Consider the following 18,345-nt stretch of genomic DNA (forward strand, 5'->3'; position numbering starts at 1 on the left):
ATTTATCCACAGCCACTCTCAATATTGGAATTATCAGCAACTTTAAAATATCCTTTTAGTGTTCAAAGAGACAAAAAGTAAAATTAAAAGTTTTAGTGGAGAACTAGAAATTATAACAATGACAGCAGATTTGAAAAAAAAAAATCAAATAAACAGATAGAACAGGAAAAAAAAAGTGATAGTAACCAAAAACTAAGTGGCAAAACTGAAGCGTGAATTGGAGTTCAACTTCAGGGGCCATATCTTAACAGCTACTTTCAAAACTAGGAAAAAATTTCTAACATTTTTTAAACTTCCAAATTTAACTCCTTAAAGTTCAACCGACTTAGACTGCTTTCTAGTTATTCATTGAAAACATGACATCATCTTATAAAAGATAGGCAGCATGGTGAAAATGTAATTTGGAAAAAAAATTTTAGGTTGCTGATATAGTAAAAACATGACAGTTCAACAAAACATTTGTTATTCTCCTGAAAAAGGTCCATTATAAATTAAGTGAAATCACAGACAGGTATCAGCTTTTCATGGTTCACATTATTTTACTAGAAAGACAAAAATCATTTATTATTAACTTAACACTGTCTGAGATATTTAAGGTGATCCCATTTGACTCATTCTGGAGTATTTCTTTTTCAAATTTCCTGTCCCTTCTTGACTCTAGTAATTGGGGCATTTTAGAGATCAGATGATACCTGTCTTTTTTTAGAATAATTTGCCTGAATGTTAGTTTTTAGCTAAAGTATATGACTTAGCTTTTCATTCTTTTCAGTTCATTTTTGTATTCTTCTGGACTTCCCCTTCCCAGTTGTCACTCATAGATGAAAATAACATAACTGCCTCTAAAGTCCACCCTCATCCCCCACTGTGAGAATGGCCATCTGTTCCTGAAGTTGCCAAAATTATCACTGAAGATTCACCCAAGGGTGCCCAAAGGGAATGAAGAGTCTCAAACACTTGATTGAGGGGCTGGCTGGGAATGTTTAGAAAGGGGTAATGGTGGAGGGACTCCCAGCTATCCTTCCTTCTAATGCCATGGGAAAGTCCTCCTCTGGCCAACTCCCCTCCCCATCCCACATGTCTAGTTTCTCTTCGGGGAGGTGGAATGTGGAGACATGGGAAGAAGGTGTAGTGTGAGTAGCCCCTGGGAGGGGGAGGGTCCTGGGATCAGGGTGGGATCACTTTTTCCTCTGCATCTTTTTTTTTTTTTTTTTTAATTTTTTTTTCAACATTTATTTATTTTTGGGACAGAGAGAGACAGAGCATGAACGGGGGAGGGGCAGAGAGAGAGGGAGACACAGAATCGGAAACAGGCTCCAGGCTCTGAGCCATCAGCCCAGAGCCCGACGCGGGGCTGGAACTCCCGGACCGCGAGATCGTGACCTGGCTGAAGTCGGACGCTTAACCGACTGCGCCACCCAGGCGCCCCCCTCTGCATCTTAATGCAGAGCTCTCCAAGCTTACATTTTCAAGATTTCTATTCAGTAATTTGGTTTCTTGGGAATGAAAGACAATTTGTTGAGTGGCATACTACTGTACTTGAGACCAGAGTTAGATTACATTATTTTCCAACATTTATCCACATGGCAGATGTTGTGAGGTACCACCCGATTCCTTCAGTGAAGGATTTTTTGCTCCAGTGTTGGTAGTATTGTTAGTTAAAGTCAGCCCCTTCATGGATTGCCTCAGCCAAGGCCATGCTCTTTCTTAGAGCTATATCTAATGACTGATTAATGTGGTAGTATAAAAATAGGTCCATTTTAGCATAACAGAGGGCAACTCTAAAGGGCAGTTCAAGCTCCAAAGCTCCCCATGGGGTTAGCTGAACTTGTTGTGGGCCTACCTTATAGTTTTATTTCTGGCTCTGCCCACCCCAATTTCTATTCCTTCATTTTCACAAGTGATGAGTTTAAGGTTATTCCTTAATAAACATCTTTAACACTAAACTCTGTTTTAGAGCTTGTTTTCCAGGATACTCGACCTATGACAATTTTACTTCGAATTTTCGTGGAATGAGGCATGGAATCTATATTCCATCCACCCATCCATCCATGCATCCATCCACCTAACCATCCATCTATTCACCAATCCATCCATTTCTTTACACTACTGTTTTTATTAAGCCATCCTGACATCTCAGAAGATTATTATTCTTTTCAATAATATTTCTTTAGGTCATAATATCTATACTACTCATCAAATAGTCATTTGTTATGTTTAACTAGCTTCCAAAATATGTAAATAAATATGCAGTGTGAGGTATGCAATCAAAATCACATCAAAACATTACCAAAATCTCAAAGTGCTGCTGTTACTCAATTTATGAAGTTTATGAAAACATCAGCACCAAATTATCTCCAGGGGGCAGCAGAGTAATCTATATGCAAATAAAGGATTATAGACTGAGCAGTTTCTTTTTTCTCTTTTCTTCCTCCCTTCCTTGCTTCTTCTTTTCCTCCTTCTGTCTCCCCATTTTTGCCACTCTTCTCTTTCTCTCTCTCTCTCTCCCTCTCTTTCTCTCTCTCTTCAAAATAGACAACTATGAAGTTATAAGAGTGCCCAACTGGGAAAAGGAATGAGTGAATAGATGAATAGATTTAGGAGAGGTGAGAAGTGTAGGAGATGTATTGGAGACAAGGCAGAGAGTTAAAAGAAAAAAAAAAAAAGGTAGTAAATAAATTAGTTACATACCTAAGGGGTAGACTTTGTGGCGAAATTTCCTGGGCTGAATCCTGTCTCCATCACTCATTAGCTGTGTGACTGGACAATTTACTTAACCCCTCTGGGTTCAGTTTCCTCAACTGTAAAATGGGGATAATAAGGGGATAATAGTATGTACTTCACAAGGTTGTAAGAGGATTAAGTGAGGACATATTTATGAAGTGTTTAGAACTAGGGCTTAGATGCTAAGCCAGAGGTTGCACATATGTTGTTTACTATGGATATAATAAGTGAAGTCTAGAGTTAATATTTAGAAAAATATAAAATGTGGTTACTGATTTCTCTGGTCTGGTTTTATTTGCTGATGTTGCATACATTTTATTTTTGAACATTTCCAAATTTTGCTTTTTATATAATCTGTGAATTTGTATTAAAAAATAATGATTTTTTTTGAGAGAGAAAGAAAGCACAAGTGAGTGAGGGACAGAGAGAGAGGGAATACCATGAGGGGCAAAGAGAGAGAGAAAGAGAGAGAAGCAGGGGTCCCCTGAAGCGGGGCTTGAGCTCACCCAAAATGGGGCTTGAATGTACCAACTTTGAGATCATGACCTGAGCTGAAGTCAGATCCTTAACTGACTAAGCCACCCAGGGGCCCTCAAAAAATAATGATTAACTCTCATGTGATATATTTTATGTCAAACTCTTTAAGAAGAATTATAGAAGTGACATAGCATTGGATGTCAAATTGGAAGTGAAAATTTTCAAGGTAAATATCAATGTAATAGTAGAATGTAAAAAAAAATACAAATAACATTTTGTAAGACTCTTTTAAGTTTCTCAGCAGTACATTAAATGACTGTGCATGGAAGAAGATCCAGGATTTCAGATGAGTTTGAATCCTTAGAGTTTGAATCAACGGAAACTGCAGAGAGATGAATTGAAGAATGTGAAATAGGGTACGGCCAAGAGAGCAGCCATTTCATGCAATCATATATTGAATCATCAAGCCTCAATGATAGTGGTAATTCATTAGCTTCAAATCTCTAACCTTTGTGCCATGAGGGCAGGGTGAATGTAAAATAAACACTGGAATGTTGTGGAGTTTGAGTTCCTTGAAATTCTTTACACTTCTAGGCATTCTGAAATGTCTTTCACCTCTGTGAAATCATTACATTGGTACTTGGGGGGTAATAGTAGGACAGGGTAGATTGAGGGATTTGGGACTAAGTGTTTAGTAGTGTGTTTATGTGAAGGTGTGTGTGTGTGTGTGTGTGTGTGTGTGTGTGCGCGTGCGCGCGTGCATGTGTATATGGAAGGGTAAGTTAAGCCGTGTGTAGAAGCCAGAGAGCTCACAGAAAGTAAAAATGATAAGGCAAGTACATATTGGTCCATTTTTGCAAGAATGCACATCCAGAAAATTCAGCTAAGAAAGGAGAAGCAGGTAGGTACTTGAGTTCTAGGCAGTCAAGACTCAAATCCAGGAGGTGAAAGGACAGACAATGGAGAAAGGGGTCAGGGGTAAAAGACCATTAGAGTCTGTGCAGTAAGTATTCAAGATCCATGCAAACTTCTACATAATGGACAAGGGAGCAACATCTTCCTGACTTCAGTTGTTGCTAAGTATGAATCTGACATTGGAGACAACTGACTGGAAAACGTTTACTTCAAAAGCATTTATAGGCAGGTAAACGAATTTTTGAGTAAATCAACAGAGCAAATTTGAGGGCATTATATCTTAAAGCTGCTCCAACTTACTGAAACTTACTAAACCTTTTTGTTTTGGCTACCACAACATTAACCAGTATAATGTTGTTTTCTTTGTCTCTCATGTGCTTGATTCTTTTTCTTAAAATTTTAGTTCCAGTATAGTTAATACAATGTTACATTAGTTTCAGTGTACAATATAGTGAGTGACCCAACATTTCTATATATTTCTCAGTGCTCATCATGGTAAGTGCACTTTTTAATCCCCATCATCTCTTTTACCCTCCCCTCCCCACTCCCAGTTAGTAACCATCAGTTTGTTCTCTGTAGTTAAGAGTCTGTTTCTTGGTTTGTCTCTCTCTCTCTTTTTTCCCTTTGCTCATTTGTTTTGTTTCTTAAATTCCACATAAGAGTGAGATCATATGGTATTTGTCTTTTTGTGACTGACTTATTTCATTTAGTGTTATACTCTTTAGCTCTATCCATGTTGTGAATGTCAAGATATCATTCTTTTTTATAAGTGACTAATATTCTATTATATATATGGACACTTGGGCTGCTTCCACATGTTGGCTATTGTAAATAATGCTGCAGTACACATAGGGGTGCATATATCCCTTTAAATTAGTGGGTTTTATTATTTTGGGAGTTAATATTTATTATTTATTATTTTGGGGGTAAATACCCAGTAGTGCAATTACTGGATCATACTGGATCATAGGGTAGTTCCATTTTTAACTTTTTTTTTTTTTTTTAATTTTTTTTTTTTTTTTCCAACGTTTATTTATTTTTGGGACAGAGAGAGACAGAGCATGAACGGGGGAGGGGCAGAGAGAGAGGGAGACACAGAATCGGAAACAGGCTCCAGGCTCTGAGCCATCAGCCCAGAGCCCGACGCGGGGCTCGAACTCACGAACCGGGAGATCGTGACCTGGCTGAAGTCGGATGCTTAACCGACTGCGCCACCCAGGCGCCCCGGCCATTTTTAACTTTTTGAGGAACCTCCATACTGTTTTCCACAGTGGCTGCACCAGCTGGCATTCCCACCAACAGTGCATGGAGTTCCCATTTCTTCACATTTTCTCTAACACTTTTGCTTATTGTGTTGTTGATTTTAGCCATTCTGAGAGTTGTGAGGTGCTATTTCATTGTAGTTTTTTTTTTTTTTGTAGTTTTGACTTGCATTTCCCTGATGATGTTGAACATTTTTTCATGTGTCTGTTGGCCATGTGTATGTCTTCTTTTGAGAAACATCTGTTCATGTCTTCTGCCTATTTTTAAATTGGTTTATTTGGGTTTTTTTGGCATTGAGTTCTATAAGTTCTTTATATATTTTGTATACTAACCCTTTCTTGCTTATGTCATTTGTAAATATCTTCTCCCATTCAGTAGGTTGCCTTTTAGTTTTGTTGATTGTTTCTTTTAAAAAATTTTTTTAAACGTTTATTTATTTTTGAGAAACAGAGAGACAGTGTGAGTGGGGAAGGGCAGAGAGAGAGAGGGAGACACAGATTCCAAAGCAGGCTCCAGGCTCTGAGCTGTCAGCACAGGGCCCAATGTGGGGCTCAAACCCACAAACTATGAAATGACCTGAGCTGAAGTTGGAAGCTCAACTGACTGAGCCACCCAGGTGTGCTCCAACTTTGTTGATTGTTTCTTTAGCTGTGCTTTTTGTTTTGATGTAGTTCTCATGTGCACTGATTCTTTTTTTTTTTAATTTTTTTTACATTTATTTATAAACAGAGTGAGACAAAGCGTGAGCAGAGGAGGAGCAGAGAGAGAAGGAGATACAGAATCTGAAGCAGGCTCCACGCAAGCAGTCAGCACAGAGCCTGATGTGGGGCTCGAACCCACAAACTGTGAGATCATGACCTGAGCCGAAGTTGGATGCTCAACCGACGGAGCCACCCAGGTGCCCCCATGTGCACCGATTCTTAGATGGCAGTATTGAAGAGGCATTAGAAGGCTGAGGGGGTAAAAGGTTTGGGTTTCTGGTTTGAGCAACACCTTTCTCTTGATTCTGTCTTGCTCTTCTGCCCTGCTTTTGTGTTCCTGTGCCAAGGGGCACAGCTAAGGAGAATCTGGGGACTTGAGATTTTTTTTCAAAGAGGTGTATTTACTAGACAAGCACATTTTTCTCTTATTATACTGATTTTCACGGCATATCTTTGGTGGATGATTATGCTAGCAATCTCTTGGTCCCTTCATTGTTTTTCCAAGCACTTGCCCTCATTGAGAGGTAAGGGTGAGAGTTGGCAGGTTAGGGAGTGGGGTTTGGGGTGAAGGAGGTAAAGGAATGGGGAAGAAAGTCTCATCTTCCCTATCTGCTTTGAGAATTCTGTTTTTTGACACCATTATCTTGACTCTTAAACTGCTAATTTATAGATGTGGTCTGACTGAGATGAGAATGTGAGACTTGTCTATGAAAGTTGTTGCCCTGGAAGTGAAACCAAAGGAGTTGAGTGGAGGGAACACAGGGCTAAGCCAACATGAAACTCGAGTTTTACTCCTCACTATGTCACCGGGTCACTTCGAGATCTTAGGCAGGCCAGTTAGCCCTTCTGTGCTTTAGTTTGGACTGTTGGCATTGAATTGGCATTAAAATATATGATCATCACACTTTTTTGATGATATGAGAAAATGCGCATGTGAACGTAATATTAAGTGGAAAGAATAGGTTACAGAATTGAGTAAGAAACTTGCCTAGTGTCATTGGACTAGTAATTGCCCGGCAGAGGTTCAGCCCTCGATCTGTTATCAAAACCCATGATCTTAACCTCTGAACCTGAGCCACTATGTGGTAGAAACCAGAATGCTTTATTTTAAATGACATTTCATCACTGATTTTCCAACACCTGGTGAAATATTAGACAGCAGGGAAGTTGTTTTTGCTATAGTCCACCATTGTTAGACAGCACATATGTTCAAATACTCCATGCCCTCAGTGCCTGATTTCACTGTCTCAGTCACATTGGTTCACGGGAAGGAAAGGTTGAGAAAGGGAAGGGAAAGGGAAGTGTATATATATATATATATATATATATACTTTAATGTTTGGCAAGAGGGAATATGAAACTGCTAACCTAAAAGAAAAAAGTGCATGTTGTTTAATCTTTTTCCTGTTTGCAACATTTTCTTCCCCTTCCTGGGGAATTTTGCCTTGGGGTAGAAAATTCTTAGCATGTAGAGGATTTCTTTCCTCCCAAACATAATCTAAATGAATATGAACTGACCACATTAAAGCAGGTTTTTTTTGATAAGTCTGAATTCCAGATATGTGATAGCTAACAGTGGGTGTTTATTTGTAATTTGGTTCAAATGATCAGTCTGGCTCTTCAAAGGTGAAAGTAAATGGGAGTAAGTACACAATTGTGAGTGGCAGAGTAATGGCCCCCCAAGGTGTCCATGTCCTAAACTCTGAAACTTGTAAATAGGTAAGCTTACAGGGGACAAGGGACTTTGCAGAAGTGATTAAGTTGAGGATTTTGAGATGGGGAGATTATCCTGGATTATCTGGGTAGTCAGTCCAATGTACTCACAAGGGTCTTTATAAGAAGGAGACAGGAGGGTTACCAACCGAGGAGATGTGACAAGGGAACAGAGGTGGGGATGATGTAACCACAAGCCAAGGAATGTTGGTGACCCCTGGAAGTGGGAAAAGGCAATGAACTGGTTCTCTCCATGTGTCCAGAAAGAACAGAGCCCTGCTGACACCTTACTTTTAGCCCCATAAAATCCATTTTGGACTTCTGACCTTTGCAACTGTATGATAAATTCATGTTGTCTTAAGCCACCAGGTTTGTGGGAATTAGTTACAGTACCAGTAGGAAACTAAGACAATTCCGATTCTTCTAGAGTTGTTGACATTATAGACAGTGATTTCACCCAAGAATGTTCAAGGGAGGGTGTTTTATTCCAAACTTTATTACTGAGGCCGTACCCCTCTTCATTTGGAGAAAGTTACTGTGACTAGGAAATTTAAAGGGATGGGTCAGAACAGATAAATAATCCTGTGTTGCTTTGCAATCCAGGCTTAGACAAATCTGTTTATCTTGGGCGCATGCAGTGCCTTGCTGTAAAGTTGATCTGTGTAGAGCAGAAGTAAGAGAGGGACCAATGAGCTGACAGAGTCAATCAATCTGCTTCCTCCGTCTCTGCTTCAGTGCTTCATACAGGAAATCTATTGCTGTGTCAAGTTCCAGAGAAGAGTTTCTTTCATTCCAAGTTGCCAACCAGCCTCAGACACAGAGTTGAAGCAAGAGGCCAGAAGAAAAGGAGTGTCCTGCTGCAGATGGGCTAAGACGATCCAGCACAAAGCAGCTGACCAGAGAGAGCCTCGCCATGTCTGCAGTTCCTCTTATACCTGTGTGGAGGCAAAGTACCAAGTAAAGGGCAGAAAGCAAGACATCAGAAATGCCCTGCACTTTGGGGACTTTTGGCCTATGGCTTCTACTGATTTTGACTGTCTCCTTAGTGGCTGGTAAGTCTGAATTCTGTTTGAAGAGCGACAGGAGAACGACTGGTGAGAAACCTGGCTCAGCTTTTGCTGAGTTTGCTTTGCCTTTCTTGTGGAGCAATGCAAGATACTGCAATGACAAGAGATGGGAGAGGGTGTTACTTTTGGATTTATTTCACTTTGTTGTCCTTACTTTGCTCTTTGTCTTACTTATTTTACTTCGTATCCTATTGCCTTTTAAGTATCTCTATAATTTGCCTCACTGTCCACTTCCTTATTTCCCCATGCTCCCTCCCCCCCTTTTCTGAACGAGGGAGAATAGATGAAATGTATTCTAGTAGCAACCCAGGTCATCTAGGTTCTTTTGACCCTCTTCTTTCTCTCTCTCTCTCAAAAAAAAAAAAAAAAATGAATAATTATCCCACCCCCACTTGGGTCAATGTTGTTAACAGTATAAATTAGGAAAGTTTATTGCTTTTGGTAACCGTCTATGGCCAGGTGCCTTTTAAAAATATAACACAGTTTAGTGGTGCATCTGGGATGGGTGTCTGTATTTATCTTTAAGATGTGTAGGCTGTAAAAGACACTTTCTGGATGAAAGGACACACTCTTCAACATCTAGGTTCCTGTAGGAGTTTGTAAAACACTTGGGGGCAATTGTGGGGGTGTCCGGGTTTCATTACAGAGGGTTGGTAGGAGTTGATGTGGGAGGGAGTTTTCAGGTTTCACTTTTAGTAAATGGGAGCAGCTGCAAGGGAGCAGTGTAGTTGGCTTTAAATTTTATAATTTTATAATCGAAAAAAGAAAAGACTGAAGTATTGCCTACGTTCCAGCAAAAGAAAAAGAGTCTGTTTTCCACATGATAACTTAGTGACGAACACAAGAAAAATAACCATATAGTATTCCTGTACTTTTCTACATTTGATCTTAGCTAAAAGGCCGAGAAGCAATTATTCCTCTACTTTTCTAGGCAACATGTTCACATACTTTTTGTCCTTTGATCTGTAAAGCAAACCAGTGAAGTAGGCATGGAAGACACTTTTCCATTTTATAAAGGTGAATTGATTTATCCAACACTATTAGTTTGTGGCAGAGTCACACCCGGTCAGGTCTGGAAGCATCGCTAGACATTTGAAGAAGCATTATGCTTTTCACTAAAAAGTACCACTATTTATAACACCACTGAAAACAGTTATGCCTCGACTTAGTTATAAGCTTAATAGACTACTCACTTAAAAACACATCTGGTGTTCTAAATCTTTCACTAGTTGAGATCTAATAGTAGAAAGCTCTTAGGGAAACCATGCAGGACCCAACTTGGCAAGGAAGGCAGCTAGGCAAGGAGCTATTTATCACTCATGTCAAATTGCGTTATGGCTCTTGGGTAAAAGAAAAAAAAAACAGGATGAAAACGTAATTGATCATTTTGAATTCTAATGGTTTAAAGGTGTGAATTTTAAAACTATTTCCGAATACAACTAGAAGATTTACTGCATAAATCAAATCTCTGAAAGCTGTGCTCGTATAATTATAAAGTTATCCAAATATTTGGAATCAAGATACCAAAGACCAAATTATATTAGATGCAGAAATGTGCATGATAAATTCACCGTGAAATAATTTAGTATAATGAGAAGCAAACTACTCGGCGCATGACTTTATGTCTTTATTACTAATACTGTATTGTTATTAATACTGCTGAACGGTATTTTGGCAAACATTGCACTTTATTGTGCAAGATAAATTCACAAAGGTGCGTAAGAGCAGACTCAATGTAAAACATGGCATTTAAAAAATCTATTTATTTTTCTGTTGACTTATTTGTTTATAAATTCAAGCAACGTGGTTGTTGGTAGACAAAGTTTATTAAGAAAGCTCCTGAGGGCAGGGAACGAATACAATCTAAATCATCCACTGTACAGCAAGGCTTTCCAACTGGTCTTCTGGTCTTCTTCCCTCATCTGTATTCTACATTTTTTTCTTGCTTTAAAATTATATTTTGCTATTCTAATCAATGTGATTCTCCCTTTTATAAATCACTGTTATTAAGGAGGTGGTTACTAAAAAGGACTCCCTCTCCACCTTTTTCTCTTCGTTGGGCTAATTTTGATCATTTATCATTATCTTCCACGAGGGGGCAGGCAGTAACAAGAAAAGGAAATAAAAATCAAAACAGGACTGTTGGTAGATTCGATGGCTTGCAGATGAAAGAAAAAAAGATTAAAAGTAATTGCAAAAAAAGAAGGGGTTTGTCTTCATAAATTTCAGTCCTCTATTCCTTTTCTATCTTGTGATAGTTGTGAATTTACATAATGTTTTCCCCTAACCCTCCATGCTTAATTAAAAAAGTAATAAAAAGTCTTTATTAAGAACACTGAATTATTTATGGAGGGTGTGTGTGCGAGCGTGTGAAGAGTGCCTAAAAGTTATTCGCAATATAAACTAGGGAGATGAAGCTGAGATGAAATAATTGGAGAACGTTTTAAATCCGTCAGTCTTGAAATTAACTATGAATCTAGTAAAAACCCAAAGATGGGAGAAATTACAGTAGGTTGGAGATGTTAAAGTTTTAATGGAGGAAATGGGTCTTGAATGATAGGCTTGGATAGTTGGGGGAAGGCAGATATACACACTGGGAGGAAGAGATGTGTGGCATGAACAAAGGCAAGGTGCTTCAGGGACAGAAAGAACTCTACCTTGATGGAACAGAGATTGTGTGCTACATGATAGTGGGAAATAAGACCGAATTCCAGGGGTACTTGATAGCTCGGCAGAGGAACTTGGATACTGTGCAGTAAGCATTGAGGACCATCTGTTGTTTTGTGAAGCAGGCTCCAGGCTCTAAGCTGTCAGCACAGAGCTCGACGCAGGGTTCGAACTCACAAACCCTGAGATCATGACCTCAGCCGAAGTCAGAAGCTTAAATGACTGAGCCATCAGGCGCCCCAGATATATTATATTATTAAATGCTCTTTGCTTCCAAATTTGATTAAAGAATTGAATATTTTGGTGCTTTTCATTTTCTCAATAAGATCTCAATCTCCTTTCCCCAAATTTCTAAATTCTTACATATCTCTCTGTGTTGGGTTTAAAGGTTCATCATAAGGTATAATTTTATCCACCAGCTATGTCATATTTAAGAAATTGCTTACTCTCTTTAGACAATAATTTCCTCATTTGTGAAATGAAGGAGATGTATGACAGCTTTTGAGAAGTGTTTTTAGACGGGAAGGACTTTAGAAACCTTCAAATTAAATTCTTACAGTTTATACAGGGGCAAATCAAGTCCAGCATCGCTCAAGGAATTATTAAAGATATCAGCCAACTTTTCTGTAAATGAACTATGCTTGAAACTCATCTGTAGTACCAAAAATATAGGGTAAAAGAGATGTGGCAAGTGTGTGGGGGAAAATCTATGATTTTTAGATGTGATGCACTTGAAATGACAGGAGGCATTTGCGTGGGGAGAGATAGCATCTAAAGGGTTGAGATTCTTGTTCAGGAAAAATAAGTCAAGACTAAAATGTGGGTCAGTTATTCTGTCAGTTAATAAGTAAGGGTGTGTCTGACATGTGTCAGACACTGTGCTTAATGCTGGGGATACCTGAACAAGATAGAAAATCATGCTCTCACAAAGCTTAGAGTCTCCTAGGAAATGTAGGCATGAAATAAATCAGTGCCCAAGATTAAATAATGCATAGGTGCATAAGAAGAAAGAGAAGGTGGAATTGGTAAATCTAGTCTGGTCTGTGAGGGGCAGGGAGGACTTCCCTTTGGAAGGTGATGTGCAAGATGAAGATGAGCAGAAAAGAGCTAGGCGGGAAGAGTTGAGGGATGAGCATTCTAGGCAAGTCAAATAGCTTGTAGGAAGGGCAGAGGGAGCTGAACTATGACTGCAGAGCTAAAACAAGGAGAAGTCAACTGTCTAGAGGCCTAGTTGGGGCTCTGGGGATGATAAGAAAAGGTGCAGAGAGAAAGATGGGCTGATGAGACTTTGGGCAATGCCCGCATTAACGTAGCTAAAGAGAAAGACAGGCTTGCAGAGAAGACAGGGAGGGAGACGCAGACAGGCAAAACACAGGAGTAGTGGTACAGGCTAAGAAGAGGGTTTTACAAGGAAAGGAAAGTGGTTAATAGCATCAAAATCTTCCAAATAACCCAGGAGCATGAGCACTGAAGAAAGGCCACAAGTCTGACTGTAAGGTAGCTGGTGACCTTCAAAATTGTGTTCTGAATAGAAAGGTGTAGGAACCACAAGGTTGCTGGTATTGAGGAGAGAGTGGGTGTGGAGGAAATTGAGCCTGTGGTCACAGACCACTCAATTCTAGACACTTGGCAGTAACAAAAGGAGAAAGGATCATAGCTAGAAGGAGAAAGCAGCATCATTTTTTTTTCTTTCAATCAACATGGGGGAAACCTGTGTGTGTTCAAAGGGTATCATTTGAGAATATTCAGTGATTCAGTAAAGGCACTTCTCCAAACTGGGTGTGTGCACATGTGAGCTGTAAGTTGTTTAATGATTTATTTTCTTTTTCCTTGCCATTTTGTTAGTTTGCCCTGAAATACTACCCTTTCCCAAAGGTTTAACTATTGTATGAGAATATCTGGCTATAGAATCCATTTTATGGTATTGATAATTTTTTGGAAACAATGCCCAGGTCAACATAATGAAACCTAGTGACTTTTCTTCTCCAAAAAAATCACTCAGTCTATCGTTCATTGGCTCCCTCCTAGATGTTCCCCAAGGATTATCCTGAACCAGTACATAAACTGGTTGACAGAATCACCTGTATAGCCTAAATTATTAAAGATGCTGTGATGCCATCTCAGACCTACTTAATTGGAATTATTAGGGTACAGAGTCTGAGATCTTGGCTTTCACAAATCTTTGCAAGTAGTTCTGCTGGGAGCCTGGATTTAAACACTGTCTTAGGTAATTTTCACCCAAACTCTTCCCGTTGTCTCTCATATTCAGCAGATGGCTGCTCACTTCTGACTTACCTATCATCCAATGTGGACTTCTTTAACTTCCCCAAATGATGACCCTTCTGAGAGTGGAGACCTTACCCTTTGCATTGCCAGAGCTCTGCACAGCTACCTGATGCTAAGTAGTTATTCTCTGAAAACGTTTGTCAACATGAGCTTCTTCAAAATGTCTCTCGTGTCTGTAACTTCTTTTGCCCTTTCTGCTTCTGTCTTAGAGACTAAGTGTCAGTCTTTTCAAAAGCACTGCCCCCCACCCCCCGACCCCTCTTTGGCCTCATGTCCTGCCGGTACTTCTAGGATCCTGCTTTACTGTCTGCCTTGTAAGTTCTAGCTCTCCCTCTTTCTATCTTCAAGTATGCTATGCTCTTCTCTTTCAGATAGCTTCTTGGTTCTCAGTTCCAAATATCATCCCGCGCTCTCTCTCAGGTTTGACACGAAAAGAGAAAGCCACTTGTCATTCTCCCATACTTCCAAGGCTGAAATTCTTGAAAGAATAAGTCTACCTTTGTTGAGAGTTTCTTTTGCTTGGCTCCTTTCAATCTTGCGTTCATCCCTCTGTACTAACACTACTCTCTTACAGCTCCTAAAGGTCTCTGACCACCTTCTTGTTAGAAAATCACACTCCTAGTCCTTACTTTAAGATGTTTCCTGAATGATTTGATTTTGATGATTCCTTTCTTGAAATCTCCTCCCTGGTGTAAGGCATTGCATTTCTTTTCTCTTCATTGTTTTTGCTACCTTTGCTTCCTCCAACAGCTTCCTCATTATGAATGTTTCCCACTCTGGCTTAGGCCTCTTCTCTAATTTCCACCTCAGAGACTGCAATTTGGCAGCTCATGGGCGAGACCTGGCTTGCAGGCACGTTCAGTTGGTTCATGTAACATTTTAAAAAATCTGAATTAGTTGCCAATACTTTAAAATTGGGAGATTTTACCCAACACCCCTGACCTAGTGTCTAGGGTTGTTGTGAGGATTAAGTTAAATTTTGTATATAAAGCACTTAAACCTGGGTCTGAATTTTACATTCAATAGATGGTATCTCAATTATAATTTTGCAGTTTTCAAGTATCTTTCATAGATACTATTTTTGAAACTTATTTAATCAGGCCTTACAGATCAACAACTTTCTTGTTGTTTTCAGGTTTTTTTTTTTTGGAATTAAGAACTATGCTGGAATTAATATCCTAGTAAATATATCTCTGTATATCAATATGCACGGATATTCACTATCCACTCAGCACATTGTCCCTTGTGATCACTAATACACATTTGTACATCTGCCCTGGGTCAGGGACCAAATCTGTTTCTATTAACTGGTTTAAGGCTATGTGATGGTAACTGCTGGAAAAAAATTACCCCAACAATATGCGATTTATTAGCATGGTGTCCTAACCCACTGATACAGGCTTTGTGATGATATCATTGTGGAAACTAGGGTCAAATTTATTATTTACCACAATTCTTTTTTCTTTCTAAATTTTATTTATCCATTGAATTCATTATTGAATTCTTATGTTTTAGAGCTTGTTACTTAAATTTTTCTCACTCTTCCTTTTTGTAAACCATCTGGGTGTTGTATTTCTCTCTCTCTCTATTGTATCTGAAGAGCATAATTATAGTTACCAGCTAAGCCAATTTTCAACATATGACTTAACTTTATCTTTTGTTGTCCTGTTCATATCTTTTGCCCATTTTTCATTTGGGATGCCCATCTCTTTTTTTATTGGTTTATGTGTTTTCTGTATATTTTTTTGAGGATATTAGCCTTTTTTAACATCAATGTTCACAATATTCCATAGGTGTTTGTTAATGTTAGCTTACACATTGTTTTTCTTTTTTGCCATATAGAAGTTTTAAATTATTTCTATAGTCATCTTTCTCAATATTTTCTTTTATAGTTTCTATTTTGTACCAGGGTTAAAAAAGGTTTCTTTACTTACAGCGACAACTGTCCCAGTCTGCCTGGAACTTTCCTGGTTTTAGCACTGAATGTCCTTTGTCCCAGGAAACCCCTCATTCCCTGGCAAACTGAGATGTTACTCACTCCATGTCCCATTTAAGATAAAAAAATATATATATATATTATCTGTGTTTTCTTCTAGTCTGTCTATCTATCTATCTATCTATCTATCTATCTATCTATCTATCTGTGTATCTATCTTCTATCTATTATCTATTATTTAAATCTTTGGTTCATTGTATTTATATTTGTGTGAGAAGTGAGATAGGAATCTGTTTTTTTTCTAAGTGAAAAGCTAGTTTTCCTAATACCATTTATCAATGATATAAATAATTATCCTTTCCTTTATGAATTGAATGACTACTGTTATCAGATACTACATTCTTATATGTATAGATGTGCAAGACTGCAGAGGTAATAAATGGAAGAACCAAAATATTAGTTGATTTTCTTACTCTAATTTTGGTGCTTTTCTGAATTTGTCTTTGTTAGAACTTTGGGTTTCCACTCATTATTTTGTTTATTGAACACCTAATTAGGTGTTGTCTGCTACCACATTAATACCTTTGAAAATGTAAATCACTTTCATAAATTAAAGCATAAGAACACAGCATCCTTGACGCTATGATACAAGGATCAATTGCTCACATTGTTATGTCAAAAAAAATGTAAGTACTAATTATACTTTTTGTGTTTTTTGAACTTACTATTTTAATTTTCTTTTATATTAATGTATATATTGCAGAGTGCATTACATACGTGCATTTCAAAGAACAGTTGTACGGTGAATGTTAACGTAAGTTAAGAAATAGACTATTGCCCATTCTTTCCCAATTATACCCCTCAACCTTTGCTGTAAGGGTAGCCATATTTTTTGGAATGATCATTCCCTGCCTTTCTTTATATTTTGCCATATATATATATCTGGCCCCAAACAATGACATCTATTTTGCTTTTTTTTTGTATTGTCATAGATGATATCATACTGTGTATATTATTTTATAGCTGCTTTCATTTGCTGAATATTATGTTTGAGATTTACTCATGTTTAAGTTTGTAGTTATAGCACATTAACATAAATAATTTTTATCCTAAAATTTCTTTTTTTTTTTAACATTTATTTATTTTTGAGACAGAGAGAGACAGAGCATGAACAGGGGAGGGTCAGAGAGAGAGGGAGACACAGATTCTGAAACAGGCTCCAGGCTCTGAGCTGTCAGCACAGAGCCCAACATGGGGCTCGAACTCACAGACCGCGAGATCATGACTTGAGCTGAAGTCCGTCGCTTAACTGACTGAGCCACCCAGGTGCCCCTATCCTAAAATTTCAAATGCTTTCAAAATAGTTTTTTTCCTTGGAAAAACTCCAAGTGCAGAAATAACAAATATGACTTTAAAATAAGAAATCTCTTATTTTGCATTTCAGTTTCTTTCTTTTTCAGAAGGAAGATTCATGATCATTGAAATATTAAGCTTTAATACAAATGAAGAAGAAAGTTTTCATTTTAAAAACATGTTACATTTCACATTGCTAAAATGGCAAACTTCTGTTTTTCTTTTCTGTTCTCTTTCCGCAGGAAGATACATTTGTCCCAGGAAAAAAAGTTCAGAAATCATGATATGAAATAGCATAATAGCAAAAGATGAGATTCCCTTTTTTTGATCTGGTCTTTCTTCAGATCCTAGTTGTCTATAGGCCGTCCAGGCACATGTTGTCTGCACATAATAGTACTTTTATTTAGGGTATTCTTCTCTCTCTGTCTCTGTCTCTTTCTCTCTTTCAATCGGCTTCTTGTCTATTGGATCTTGTATTAATTACCTATTGTTCCATTATAAATTATCCCCAAACAAATATTTATTTTCTCACAGAAACCCAATAATGTGTGAGGGGGGCGGGGGAGAGAGAGAGAGAGAGAGAGAGAGAAAGAGAGAGAAAGAGCACATCAGGACAGAAACCACAGTCTTTTTATAAGTAACTCTCAACAGTGACATCTATCACTTTGCTATATTCTATTTGTTAAGTGAATGAGTGAGTCTAATCCACAGTCAAGAACTTTCTTGTTTTCAAGGAGAAAGTTTTACAGACATGAACACTAAGAAGAGAGAACACTGGGAACCATCTTGGGCGCCGCCCACCACCTCAATACTAGGATAAGTTGCTCATGATACATTTTTCACACTTCATTTATCGCTATTGCAATTTCACATAATTATTTATTTGGTTGATGTCTATTGTCCCCAGCAGATTGAAATTCCATGATAAATAGGGATTTATTAAGTGCCTAACCATTGTAATTGAATAAATAATTAAGGAATATTATTGTAGCTTCCAATTTCCCTCTACCAGTCCAAAAGCTCTAATATAGGGGTTCACTCAGGTGCCATTTGAACGAAAACTACTGTGATCATAATCTGATCCTTATCTTAGTAGGCAGAAAAGAAAACATTTCCTTTATTTCCAAAATTTATCATAACATTAACACATTTGTCTTCAGGTACTATTAGTAGAGAAAAGGTTCACATGAGCTTTTATTCCAAGCGTTCCTTGTTTGCTATTTATAAATAACAGAATTTTGGGGAA

At 38.2% G+C, this 18,345-nt stretch overlaps 1 protein-coding gene across 4 annotated transcripts in view; it reads left to right on the forward strand.

Annotated features, from left to right (window-relative positions):
- The first annotated feature begins 8,446 nt into the window (after positions 1 to 8,446).
- The window catches only part of CD200R1 (CD200 receptor 1), a 150,341-nt gene continuing 140,442 nt past the window's right edge, over positions 8,447 to 18,345 (forward strand). For 2 of the 4 annotated variants that reach the window (XR_015240311.1, XM_086675432.1), the window contains exon 1: positions 8,481 to 8,842. Coding sequence is in view for 3 of the 4 variants with exons in the window: in XM_086675432.1 (XP_086531558.1) it covers positions 8,776 to 8,842 (67 nt within the window). In the remaining variant the exon portion in view is untranslated. Of the gene's footprint in view, positions 8,843 to 18,345 lie in introns of all 4 variants that reach the window. The other 2 variants (XM_086675433.1, XM_086675435.1) reach the window with 2 other exon arrangements.

The sequence above is a fragment of the Puma concolor genome, chromosome C2 (genome assembly GCF_028749965.1).
Source record: "Puma concolor isolate L17-30 chromosome C2, mPumCon1.1.hap2, whole genome shotgun sequence".
Taxonomy (NCBI): domain Eukaryota; kingdom Metazoa; phylum Chordata; class Mammalia; order Carnivora; family Felidae; genus Puma; species Puma concolor.